This window comes from Sparus aurata, chromosome 11 (assembly GCF_900880675.1).
Source record: "Sparus aurata chromosome 11, fSpaAur1.1, whole genome shotgun sequence".
Taxonomy (NCBI): domain Eukaryota; kingdom Metazoa; phylum Chordata; class Actinopteri; order Spariformes; family Sparidae; genus Sparus; species Sparus aurata.
This window is the reverse complement of record NC_044197.1, coordinates 22,878,960-22,892,606: the sequence shown is the minus strand read 5'-3', so window position 1 is coordinate 22,892,606 and position 13,647 is coordinate 22,878,960. Positions and strand designations below refer to the sequence as shown.

The following is a 13,647-nucleotide window of genomic DNA, read 5'->3' as shown; positions in this document are numbered from 1 at the left end:
ACAGTGGTCTTGTTTACCAATTAGTAAAGTAATTCCTTTTAATTTATTGCCCATTCTCATGAAGTCATCGGCTTGTGAAGAGATCAAAGTTAGTGCGTCTCTGAATGACTGGATCACTGAATTGTGATGCATCACTTCGTTGGCTGAAATCATTTCGCTGCATTCACAGCACTGTGTATGTGTATCCTCTCACTACAAACAGCAGGCTCCACAATAACAGTTGTTTACACAGCTGAGGATTAGATGTGTTCACAAAGCGTTAATAAGATGCACACGTAATTACTGTTGGTCGGACCAGCATGAGCACATTCACCAACGAGCGGGCTGTGTCCAGGGGAGCATCACTAACTTTATTATGAGATTAAAGGCACCATGAAAGCTGCCGCAGTGAGCCGAGGGGAGACACTCGCTCTGGCCGCTGCCAACACATCTGAGCAGAATCAAAGGAAGTGTTAGTGTATCGCTCTCTGTCTCACTCTCTCATTTTTCTCGCTCCCATTCACTCTTTCATGCTCTCACGTGTGTTTGTCTGTGGGGTCCTGATCCTTTTCTCTGATGGGCCGACAGTTGGCAACAAAAACCCCTGTAAGGGGGACAGTGGGACAGTCTGAGCACAGAGCGGGGGCGATAATGTTGGGCTTGCAGCTCTGATATGTGGCATGTTATTGTAGCCTAATGTTTGATGTTAATGCCATAGAGCTGAATGTATTATTTCTCATTAAGGGTTTAACAAATGTAACCTGAAATATAATTACAACTGCTGCAGTGAATGGGAAGAATTTTAAGCAATTTTAAGAGAAAACTAGAAGATTCTAAATATAAATGTTAGTTACTGTTTGACAGTGTAATATTTGCCAGTGCATTGCAATCTTTTACATGTCTTGTTATTACGGTTATAAGTTCGTAGTTTTTACATGTTGTTCTACTTTTAGTGAGCAATGTCTTCTTCTCTGTCTGTTATTTGATGGGGGGTCTATTCTTTACTTCAACCTTGAGGAGGACAGCTGCAAGATTGTAATATTGAAGGTTAAGTTTACCCGAAAATGATACTTCATTCTCATGGCGATAGAAAGTCAGGGGAAGTTTTGTTGTTCACAAAACTTTTCTGGAGTTTCGCAGCATTGCAGCATTCTCCGTATAAAACAACTGAAGTAGACGGGGACTTGTTGCAGTGGGTGCTCAAGCTTTGTGGAGGGTGTAAATAACATGTTTTTTTGATCATTTTTGGGCTTTTGGTTGTTTCTTTACATTTTAAAACAAGTCCCCAGCTACGTCAGTTGTTGAGAAGAGGGCTGCAACCCTGTTTTGAAGCTCTAGACATGTTTTGTAGATGACAAAACTTCACCAGACTATCCATCAACATGAGGGTGAGTAGATAATAGCTGAATTTTCATTTTCGGGTGAACTCATCCTCCACTGCGTCATTGTGTATTTCTTTCCCAAGAGCTTGCGTTATATAGTATTACAACCACAATTTAAAGTCAATGACCGTTGTGGAACAAAAACTTTTGTCTTGAATTTCACTTTGGCTTTAGACACATCAAAGGGGTGTTATGTAGTTTTGGAGAAGAAATTCAAACTCTTTTAATATTTGATATTTGATTTGATAATAATGAGGTAATGAAACAAACTAAGAAATATTTATCCTTTTCATCTTTCAATGAAGATCTTTCTCTTCTGACTAAAATGTATTTCTCAGTATTACATAGTGCACCTTTAAACATGGGCAGTGAATTCTCCAAATGTGAAGCTCTGTGATCAGTGCTGAGAGGTGACTAAACTACATGGACTGTGATCATAAATGAAGCACAAACTGACACAAGACGAAACACTGAGCTTAAAATGTGCTTCGAGCCCCCTCGTCTCCAGCTGTCAGTGTTCTGACCCATTAGCATCGGCATCCCTCAGAGGGCCTCTGATTCACTCCTTCCTGACGTTAACTTACCCTTCCTACTCTGTTGTCATTCCTCTCTGCCAGTACATGGGGAATACATGATTTTAGTCGTATCAGTGATGGAGCATTCGAGTTTATCTGTATTATGGACTGTGTTTTTTGATCTATTAACATGTAGTGGTAGAAAATTCAGACCGTCCGTTTGTGATTTTTGTATCTTGAAAGCAATGATTCCTATTATTCTATTCTGTTCTATTCTACACATCTGTCTCTCTGCAGCAGGGGGTGATTGTTGCAGGGGGAGAGGAGTACCTGATTGAACCCCTTGTCTCACCAGATAACCAGACCAGGACAGAGAGGGGGGAGAGAGCAGAGGGGCGCCCCCATGTGGTTTACAAGCGGTCATCGCTCCGCCATCAGTACAAGGGCCAATCCTGCGGAGTCATTGGTGAGAGGAGAGATATTCTCGTCTTTTTAGTAGCAGCAGTTTGGTCCAGACTGGAGGAGTAAACTACCCCAGGTTGATTAGCAGCCAGCAGCAGAAGATTGTGGTTGTGCCTGAGTTCCCAGTTGTGATTGGGTGTGACTGAGTCTGAGTTACAGGGCGTTGCTGAAAAAGCAGAAATATGTTCAGAAAAGCATCTTTTGACAGATTCATGTTTCAAAAAACATCTCACTTTATAAAGCTTATGCTGCCCTGTATTCATGGAAGGTGTGTTTAGTCAACACCCTGTTTTTGGGAAGGTGTTTCAGAGGATCGTCGGTGATCTCTCGGTCAGTTACGACAAATGACAAATGCACAGCGAGCGATTGCTGCTGTGCTTTTGTGGGTTTCCTCTTTCTCGTGAAACGTAAACGTGTGCGACCTTCCTCAGACGAGAAGCCGATGAAAGGCGCTTCATGGTGGCAGCGAACTCTGAAGACGCCTCCTCATCACGTCGGTCGCGGCCAGCTGCCTCTGAAGCGCTCAGTCAGCCGGGAGCGCTACGTGGAGACGCTGGTGGTGGCAGACAAGATGATGGTGGGTTACCATGGTCGCAGAGACATCGAGCAGTACATCCTGGCTGTCATGAATATTGTAAGTTTCACAACACAAAAGATGCATGTGCACAATGTGCGAAACCACTTTCTTTTGGCGTTATTCTAGATGAAAGAAACAGGGAGATTTATCATGTGTGGTGGAGTCATTAAAAGCTTCGTCCAAGTTTAAAACGAAGACAAACTGAGAGATATGATCAAGATGATCTTTTGTTTTGTATAGTTAAGCTTTTAGCAGCAATCCAACAGCAAATCATCTACAATCTACACTGACAGTAATTAGTTTCAGTGCTTTTCTGACATTAAAGATTAGTTTCTCACAAGCCTGTTTGTACAAAAATGTGTCAAAAAACCCAAATTAGTTTGAAATAATAGTATAAAACATGCTTAGAGACAGAAAGAAAACAAATGTGTAGACCTGTTTCGATTTCCCCCGAGGGCTGGCCACATGTTTCAGTCAGATGGTCTTAGGCTGTATGTCATCATCCGTTCTGTTTCTGTCACTGGGGATCACTTCACACACAGTTAATCACTTTAAACCTATACACACGTGTCAGGAATGTATTTAATGAAGGGTTGGTCAGCTGCTATTGTTACAAAACAGGCTGCATCCGGAGTGTTACAGAATCACACAAACCAGCGGCGTCTGTTACGTGGTGTGGAGCAAAGTGGGCCAAATTACACCAGACACCTGTAATGAAAAGTGTCTGAGTGCAGCTTTAGTGCTGGTAGTGGTTTTAATTGTGGTCTTTTTGTTTTTTACTGTTGGACCTTTAACCCTTTAATAATCAGCACTGACTTTACCGCTCTTTGCATACTGTCAGACTAGACGACTTTGTCGATTGAAGTGTGAGCTTTTCCAGCCATCACAATTGTTGATATATGAGGGTTTTCTCCTGTGACTATTTCTAGTGTAGTCTCAGCTCTAGTGTAATGTGCTCCACTGGTGTGTCAGCTGTTTTTAAGACTGGTCTTTTCTTGCTTCCCTGGAGGTCAGGTTGCCAAACTGTTCCAGGATTCTAGCCTGGGGAATGCAGTCAACATTGTGGTGACGCGGCTCATCCTGCTCATGGAAGACCAGGTAAATAAACTGCGTCAGCCACTCTCATGTGTTGCACAGCATCTATTAGCTCCTTGTTTGGGTCAAGTTAATTGGCTAAAGTGTCTTTTCTTCCGCCGCTCCCGCGAGCATGTAAGTGGGTATTGCCTGTAATGAAAGAGACGAGAGCTTGTAAGAAGTCGAGGACGAGGGAGATGGGCAGGTAAAGGTGGGAAAGGCAGGATATAAGGGTGTTTGTTGTACCTGTTGGACGGAGCTGCTTTGTGACTGTCCAATTGGTTCGTGTGGTTAACGGCGACCACTCTGATCGTTGCTATGACTCACATCCAGGGTGTAGACAAGCTCGAAGTTCGATTTGGAGACTGATGCAAAAAACGTCAGCGTATGAGTCTGTGTGCCGCAATACTATGGTGGCATCATGCCTGTTTATGTCGATATGACCTCGTGGTGTCCCATTCTTGTGAGCACGATGTCAAAGAAATGCCTTGTTTCAATTTTGCACATATGTCTAATAGGATGAAATGATGAAGTAATAATACAGCAATACAGCATTAGTGATGTTCTTCCAACTTCACAGGTCAGAAGTCCCGCTTTAGGAAGCGTTCCAGGTGAAATTTCCGACTGGGATCTCAGAAATTCCAACTTCCCAGTTCAAATGGAAGGCACGAGCGCTGCTTCGTACGGCCTCACAAAGCTGTTAGCGTGGCTGCAGACTCTTGTTGTAAGACATACTGCGAGTGAGTGAACGGAGGGTAGAAAGGGCGCTGAGTTTGAATCCCCACCTGACCACACGGCAGGGGTTCAGCTCATAAAAAAGTGCATGACCTTACCAGCATAGCGCAGGAGACGACTGGGCCATCTGCCTGCCCAGTAACTGTCTTTATTAGGCTGCCATTAACAGCATGGGTTGAGACGGTACAGCCGGCTCCATCGCTGACCTTCTAGCAATCTGACAAATGAATCATACTGACTTAAAGGGGCATCTCAGTGTGGCTTTGAGGTTTCCTCCATAGCTGTCCTATTAGGGAACATTTATGATTCATACGATTCATACTGCTTCAAAATTAGCTCCATAATTAACCGCTCGGATGTGTTTGTCATCTGACAGAGTAGAGAGGTAGATGTTAGGATCATTAGCGGCGGGCAGTATTAGTGTTGTTATTCTTTCTCCACGGACTGTTGAGGTTGAGGTCGGGATAGGATTGAGAGTAGTCTCGGCGAGTGGCTCTGCTGCCGGTTTCCAGGTCTGAAAGCGGCAAGCTGCCCCTGGAAAATAAAATCAGGCCAGCAGTGGGACCAGAAACGAGGGACTGTGGGATGAGACAATTACTAGTTATGTCACCACATGCATTCCTGGGTTACGAGTTCTCGCCAGCTGTGGCCAGCAGCAGAGCACTCCCTCCTCTCCTTCTCCTCTCTGCACTCTCATAATACTAGAAAGCACCTTCGCTGTAATCCTGCCTCACCATTATTTACAGCCTAATGAAGGTGCCGTCCAGTGTAAACCATGTAGCTCCAAATCCGATGATTTAAAAAAATATATGTATTAGGAAAATAATCCTGCTTTTTATACTAATTCACACGTCTTTAGATTATCTGAGGAAAATATGAGTCACAAAGATGAAAAGAGGGCTTTTTCCTTCACTTTAAAAAAAGTTTACTCTTTGGAGATGTATGGTTTTCACAGGAGAAAAAGAATAACAGACTAGCGCGGAAAACAAGGCTGAAATGCTGCAATACAGGAAGACTGGGTCTGTCTTATCACAGCATTGTCAGGCCTATCACCTGATTGTTGAAATGTCCCCTTTGTTGACACTGGAGTAACCCTATAATAATAAAGGTCCAGTGTGTAGTATTCAGGGGGATGTATGGGCAGAGATTGGACCTAATATTAATAATCATTCCACAGGGTTGTTACGCTCAAAAGAATTTATCCACCATTTTCACGATGTTAGCTCAGGGAAAAAGTCATGTTGTTACGCAATGCATCACGGTTTACGCACTACGTAAACTAGCTACAAAGCCTGGTGGTCTTCCCGGGGGCTTAATCTACACGGGGGAGCCCTCTTTAACAGAGCTTGCCGTGTTGCAACATGATTTTTCTACAATAGCCCAGAACAGACAAAACTAGAATAACATACATCCGCCAATACCCAGCACTTTGTACTCACTCATAGTTATCAGCCACCTAAAAGTCACGCCCTATTTTGCAATGTTAAAGAAAAGTGAGAAAAAATCCTGGATCCGTCCCTTTTTCCAGATCAGGTCTGTTCTTGGCAGAGACCATTCCTCCATCCAAGTTTCACGGAAATCCATTCAGTAGATGATGTGTAATCAACATCAACAAGCGAACCAACCAACTAACCAACAAATGGACAGGAGTTAAAGCATAGCATCCTTGGCTGGAGTAACAAACTCTAACACTGGAGAGGGCCTTTTGATTTTTTAGTAACTGCCATAGGGGAAGGTGAGACAAGTGTTGTTAAGTTGTTTGCAATCTTCAGCCTCACTGCTGGATGTCACTTAATCATACACACTGGACCTGTACATCAGTTCGCGTTTGCAAAAATAAGAAATTGCTGGAAACTGGATTTGAAATCATACGTCTATTTTCCAAATGTGCCTTTGACCCGGTGTCTCCTCTCTGGTTTCTCATCCAGCCAACATTAGAGATCAACCACCATGCAGGGAAGTCTTTAGACAGCTTCTGTAAGTGGCAGAAAACCATCCAGCACCGGAGCAGCTACGGTAACGCCATACCAGACAATGGGATCGCTCACCACGACACTGCTGTGCTTATCACCAGGTAAGGAAGGCGAACCTTTCACACAAGGATAAGCAATTAAGATTGTAACTTTTTTCTGCCTTCTTCATATTTAAATACCAGTAATTCAGACTAAAGAAATATGAGTGATTGGGTGAAAGGCAAGTAATGGTTTCACATATATGTTCAACACCCTGCTGCAAAAAAAAAATCTGTGCAGTCTGTTTCCCTGTTCACATAAGGGTTAAAACAGCGTTTCCTCTGAGCTGAATTCTTACATTCCGAGCCCATATCCTCATAGGTTTTCATGAAGCCAAGTCCAAGAGAGTTGGGCTGTATCTTGTCCTGTCTGGGCTGACAATAGCTGGGGCCACTCTGCCCAGCTCAGCATCTGGAGAGAAAACGTAGAAGAGAGATATGAGGAGGGAGCGAGAGACGACTCTTTCTTTTTTTTTTTTGTTGAGAAAGCAGCTCAGATAAAATTGAAAGAGGAGGGTGAGGGAGGATGAGAAAGAGAGCTGAAGCTATAGCAACTATGCATTCTCTCAACTGTCATTTCTATATACTTCTGGAAGAAAATGGAGACAACAGTGGAAGATGCATATAAAGCAGATAAAACACTGATGCTATTCACTGAGGAATGTGCAACCGCAAACAACACAACCATAGTTTGGTCAGAGGCATCTGAATGCGATGTCGACGGGCAAGAGCTGCCACAAATACTTTCCTATTCTTTCTAACAGAATATAATTATGTAAGAGGAGTCGTAAGAGAAGAACAGATAGATAAATGTCTGTTTGTGAGATGCGGTTTCGGTGGTGGCTTTGGGAGAGCACTCGGGGTTTTAACGACAGAATTTATCAAGCAGAGGATGGAAGCTGTCCAGACAGATGACACCGCAGTGACCGTCCGTGATTTCCTGCTATTGTTCTTTTAAAAGCTATATCTGTCTGCTATCTGTCTGTATATTCGCCGTCTGTGAATATACTGCATGACATGTCACCTGTTCACACGTGTAAGTGTGACAACATGACATATCGGATGATTTTTAAACAGCCCGGTTGACTTTCCTTCCCATCTGCAGGTACGACATCTGCATCCAAAAGAACAAGCCCTGTGAAACCCTAGGTAACGCACGCACAAACGTATATATATCTGAAGTAGATGGAGACCTGTTCTAAAAAAATACAACTTAAAAAATAAAAATGGCTCCAGAGAGCTTGTCCAGGGAAATCCAAGTCTTAGAAAGCCAAGAAATCCCAAATTGATTTGAAAAGACGTCATTTACACTCTAGATGTGCGGTCAAGCCCGTGCATCCGTTCCAGACGGTGTCTTTTCAGATCAGTTTGGGATCTTGGGGCTTGCAAAAACACAGGACGAGGTGTACGGAGCCGTGGTGAAAAATGTTTTGGTTGTTTTTATGTTTTAAAACAAGTCCCTGTCTGCTTCAGTTGTTAAGGAGAATGCTGCAACACTGTTTTGTTGCGAAGGTCCGGCACACACATTCTCACTATAACACACTCGTGTATGTGTGTGTGACTGACAGGTCTGGCTCCTGTAGGAGGGATGTGTGAGCCAGAGAGGAGCTGCAGCATCAATGAGGACATTGGCCTGGGAACGGCCTTCACTATCGCCCATGAGATAGGACACACGTGAGTGAAACACACCCGCCATACACACACGCACCCCGAATAAACTTGTCAGATGGATTTAACAGCATCAGTTCCCCGTCGTTGGAGTAATCAAGGTTACTCATCCTAAATAACCTTTGTCACATTGTATTTATAATATTGTGTCCTTTGTCATACAATTAAGGTAATGGCAATTATAATACTGATTAATATAATAAACTATTTATACAGCACCTTTAAAAACAGAGTTTACAAAGTGCTTTGATGGACAAGCAAAAGCAGGAAACACAGGGAGACAATATTACAGAATAAACACTCAACAGTGAAGCCAAACACAAGGAAGCCGAGTCTAAGGTGAGTTAATACAAGGAGGAAGAACACAAAAAGACAGTATGATCAACTTTTAAGTAAAAGGAATACAAGCGATAAGACATGCAAAATCACATCAAAGAACGAAAAAATCCAAAAAGTCATGTAAAATAATAGAAATAAATAAAAGAATATGATCATTAAAGGACACTAAGAAGACAAACAACAGACGAAAAAGAGCAACAGGTCCGTCAGTGCCGTGACTTGTGGTTGGTTGGTTGGCTCAGAAAAATCGACCTGGCTTTGAAAGAAACTGATGTCAGTTTTTCACCGCAAAAAAACACTTCTGTGTGAAGCAGCCGTTTGAAAGAAATATTTACGTGCAAATTTCAGTGCACAAGAGAAAAAAACCCCAGTGTGGACTGTCGAGGAGAAGTTCATGACCAAGTGTTGTCAAACATCTTAGACAAAATATGTTATTCAGCCATTCTTTCGAATCGGCCAAGACACAGAATGTCCCTGAAGAGAATCCCTGAGGTGTCTCGCGTGTCTTTTCTTACGGTCTGGTCCGAGACGACCCCTCCCCCCACTGATCACATCTCCACATCTCCAGAGAGCGTGTATGTGATCTCTAACACCATGAGTCATTTCCATTGGTGGAGAACGTGTTAATAGTTGTATATTTTCTTTCCGTCACACTATTTATATGCTGAATCAGGGACATGTGTGGCTGGTGCAGCACCTGGAGGCGCCTCTGTTTTTTATATCTGGGTGACTCGGGAACTATGTTATACTCATTTGCTCCCTTAGTAACAAGTAATTTTATCTGCCTGTTTGCTTTACGACTGACATAATTGCAGTAAATCAGCAGGGGTTTTATCTCTCTTTTTTTCCCTGAGAAAATCATCAAGTGTAGCCTATTTTTGGGGAGCGTCATTTCTCGCTAGCAGTAATTGAGTGTCCAGTTGCATTGTGTCCACACACAGCCTGAGAAGTATGAAGACAGATGGTCGATCTTTCGGGGTCGGGCCTCCCTGATGATAAACACAGGTAGCGTTCGAGTACTCAGACACAAAGGCTCGCTAGCCAACACGACTGGACGCAGCGGGCTGATTAAATGTTCTGTTTCGTGTGCGTCAACACAATCAACATTTGTTTTTAATTGTCATATAAATTGTTTTGACATCACAGTGCAGCGTCAGATTAAAAACAGGCCTCTCTGCGGTGGAGGGCACCCACATGAAACAAACCGAGGGATCAAAACGGTAATGATTCAGCTGAGGGATGAAAAGCTTCAGGACATTTGTATTTCAGGCTCAAACACGGCTACTGTGAGTGTTATTGTTGTCTGTCACGAATGCTTGGGAAGAAACAGCAAACGGATCAAAGCGCTGTGAGCATCCCTTTACTGAGTCCTGTTGAAGATGGGGAACTTTAGATAACCAGCAGTTTGTTACGTCAGCATCTCCGTCAGTTGATTCAGTCCACATCTTTTCAGTGTGTGGTGTACATTTTGAATGAATAGGCCATGGTCAAAAAGTGAATCTGCAGCTGTTTTAGTCTTCAGTTAAGTGTTTCATTCTTGTTTCTGTAAAAGATTTCCAAACTTTCTTTGGTTCCTGGTTCTCAAAAGTTGGGGACTTGATGCTTTTCTCTTGAAATGAATACCGGCATTTCCCAACATTTTCTGATCATTTATACACAACACCAACAGATTCCCAAATAGAAAATGCTTCCCAAACAACAACCTTCCAATTTATCTTCTATTTTTCAGGCTAACATCTACAAGACACATGTGTGCTATCTGGGTTATTCATATTTTAACCAACAATTAATCTGCCATTTTTTTCTTGATTTCTTTATTAATTGGACTTAATTTAGTTTGTAAAATGTTAAACAATTGTGAAAATATCAGTAACATTTTATAAAAGTTTTTGCTGACACCAACAAATGTCTTGATTTATCTGACCTACTGTCTAGAACTCAGTAAATTTGTAATTCACAGTGAAAAAAAATAGCAAATACTCACATTCATGATAATAGTTGCCAATGTTTTGTCTGTCTTTTCACTTATCAATGAATTGACTAATCGCTGCAGCTCAAGTAAACCTCATCGTATGCAGTGTCCTACACTTACTTCTGTTCGTTAGAAGTAGTGTTATTTAAACATATTCACATTTAAGTCAGTTTAAAAGTTGGAATTTAGTTTCTATTTGATGTCAAATAGAAAAACAGCGGGACTTAAGCTGCGGTTTAATGAGGACCACTGTCCTCTTTCCTTCCATGATAATGATTAAAAATCCAGCCATATATTCACAGCAGTGGACTATACTCTTTTATAGTGTGCTGATCTGCCACTTTAATGACATTAATTATATTTCCTGCAGGTTGATGATTCAGAGTGGGTTATACATCCTTTGTGTGGTTTGATCGTTCAAACTATTTTGTCCAACAAGACTCTGACTGGCCCCACTTCCTTACAACACGTCTGTTCTTTCGATCCCACTCAGTTATCCACAGCCATCTTTTTTCCACTGTCCCCGTCCCTGCAGCCGCGATTCTTACCAATCCACACGACCTCAAAGTGTCACCGTGTCATCATGGGTTTTAGGTTCGGGATGAACCATGACGGTATGGGGAACGCCTGCGGGCCCCGCAGCCAGGAGACTGCCAAGCTGATGGCTGACCACATCACCATGAAGACAAACCCGTTCATCTGGTCCGCCTGTAGCCGGGATTACATCACCAGCTTCCTGGAGTGAGTCAGCCTATCAGATATCTGCAAACCACAAATATTTTGGAAATTAGAGGTTTGAGGAAAAAAGAATTGGATGTCAGAGTAACATTTACGATGGTGAGAGAGATGACAGCAAGCAAATCCACTGTAGCCGTTGTTTCAATAAAGAAAATGACTGTATTCCTTTGGATTTTCTCAGAACAAACTACCAATGCTAATTATTGTTTATTTATTAATATAACGCCTTTTCTCTACTGTTTCTTTAGCTCAGGTATGGGCTCCTGTCTGAACAACGTCCCACCCAAGCAGGAGTTTGTATACCCCACCACAGCGCCGGGTCAGGCTTACGACGCAGACGAACAGTGTCGCTTCCAGTACGGTGTCAGATCTCGACAGTGTAAATATGCGGTGAGTGCTCTGTCGACATTCTCACACTTTTCATAAATCATTCAGGATGAATGGAGAAAGATAAATCATTTGCTTGATCCCATTCGAATTGTGCCATGACCTACACGTATGATGTTTGTCAGTTTTGTCGTAAACGTTAAGTGAACTACATCGTTGTTTTGATAGAGAGCCCCCTAGTGGTGGAAATTCCACATCGTGTGTGTAATATTTTCTCTTTTGGAAGGCTCAGCCTCAATTTACATCATTTATTTCGCTGCTTGCACCTGATTTGTGTTCCTCTGGTTCTCTCCAGCAATGGGAAACGTCTTGCAAAACCTTCCCTGAATAGCATCCATTTTATCACATGGTCAACTTTTATGGGGCCAGGTTCAGAGCCAATGGACATCTGGAACAGATGACTGCTTTACAGACTCTTTATTTTCAATACTATGTGGTCGGAGCATATGTACACAATAAAACATAACCCCCATGTGTTATAGGCATTGCTGTAGAGGAGCAGGGAGGAGGGTGAAAAAGAGTGTGTCTGCTTCAGTGTCTTCATAATGTGCTTGTATAGAAACTCTGACTCTTTGCTTTGTTCCTCTCCTCTTGTTTTTTTCTCTCCTCCCTTTGTTTTCATCCTTTCACTCACGCACACAGGAAGTCTGCAGTGAACTTTGGTGCATGAGCAAGAGCAATCGTTGCATCACCAGCAGCATTCCCGCTGCAGAAGGAACCATCTGTCAGACCAACACCATAGAGAAAGGGGTAAATACTGAAATTAAGTTTTGTCTTACATTGTACTTTGTAAAAGAGGGGCTAAATATGGCTGACGATGTTCATCTGGGACTGGTTCTCCCGCTTCTTACAAGAGCAAAAAAAAAAAAAAAAGAGAGAGAGAGCAGCACATGAGCTCACGCTGAGTCATCTTGGATGTTGTTTTGTTTGGATAAAATGTTTTCCAATAAAAATATTTGGAGAGTCGAACTTTTTAACAGAAAGAAAATCACCCTGAAAAACACAAATAAAAAAAAATGTTCTCTTGGTTTCAGGATGTCTTATATTCCTGGCTGGCCCTGACCGATTATAACAATGTTCTATCTTCTAGCCTCGTCCTTAGTGTTGTTACACATTTACAAATCTTTACTTTTTTCTCTTCACTCTTGTTGCTGTCTATGTGGGAATTCTTTGCGTCTGAACATGTCTATAAATATATGCGTGTTCGTGCTGCAGTGGTGCTACAAGCGGGTGTGTGTGGCGTACGGGACTCGTCCGGAGGGCGTGGACGGTGGTTGGGGTCTGTGGTCGCCCTGGGAGGAGTGCAGCAGGACATGTGGAGGAGGAGTGTCCTCTTCTATCAGACACTGTGACAGCCCCAGGTATGGTTCTCACCTATATATATCTATCTATATCTATATCTATATCTCTATATCTATATATATATATTTGGAGTCAGTCGAGTGGATCACCTCATCTACAAAGGCTGCAATGTAATCCTTTGGGGCAACTCCGACCATTTGCTTGTTTTGGCCACTGACAGTCTGAGATTGTTTCTGACAACATTATGGAAACAGTTTCTACAGAGACAGACCTTTTTGTTAAATGAAAAGGTCATTTTAGTAACCAGAAACAAAAGTCTCGCTCAAGGAGATGTCTCAGATCTCGCTAAAACGTAAGTTGCTGCCAGGAGATGACGGAGAGAATGTGATTCAGAGTTGATGAGAGGAGTTTAAAGTTTACATAAAGGAACTTCCAGCAAGAATTTATTTACAAAGTCATGGCTGAATATTTAGCTGATTTAGAAAATCGAAATGAGGCAACAACTG

The 13,647-nt window shown here is 42.4% G+C and overlaps 1 protein-coding gene across 3 annotated transcripts in view; it reads left to right on the top strand.

The window, feature by feature from the left end:
* The window catches only part of adamts10 (ADAM metallopeptidase with thrombospondin type 1 motif, 10), a 53,132-nt gene that overhangs the window by 16,051 nt on the left and 23,434 nt on the right, over positions 1 to 13,647 (top strand). For 2 of the 3 annotated variants that reach the window (XM_030434043.1, XM_030434044.1), the window contains exons 5-14: positions 2,174 to 2,342; positions 2,770 to 2,972; positions 3,930 to 4,013; positions 6,653 to 6,798; positions 7,841 to 7,884; positions 8,304 to 8,409; positions 11,309 to 11,455; positions 11,701 to 11,842; positions 12,482 to 12,589; positions 13,055 to 13,200. In XM_030434043.1, the coding sequence (XP_030289903.1) occupies positions 2,174 to 2,342; positions 2,770 to 2,972; positions 3,930 to 4,013; positions 6,653 to 6,798; positions 7,841 to 7,884; positions 8,304 to 8,409; positions 11,309 to 11,455; positions 11,701 to 11,842; positions 12,482 to 12,589; positions 13,055 to 13,200 (1,295 nt within the window). Of the gene's footprint in view, positions 1 to 2,173; positions 2,343 to 2,769; positions 2,973 to 3,924; positions 4,014 to 6,652; positions 6,799 to 7,840; positions 7,885 to 8,303; positions 8,410 to 11,308; positions 11,456 to 11,700; positions 11,843 to 12,481; positions 12,590 to 13,054; positions 13,201 to 13,647 lie in introns of those variants that run through there. The other variant, XM_030434045.1, reaches the window with a different exon arrangement.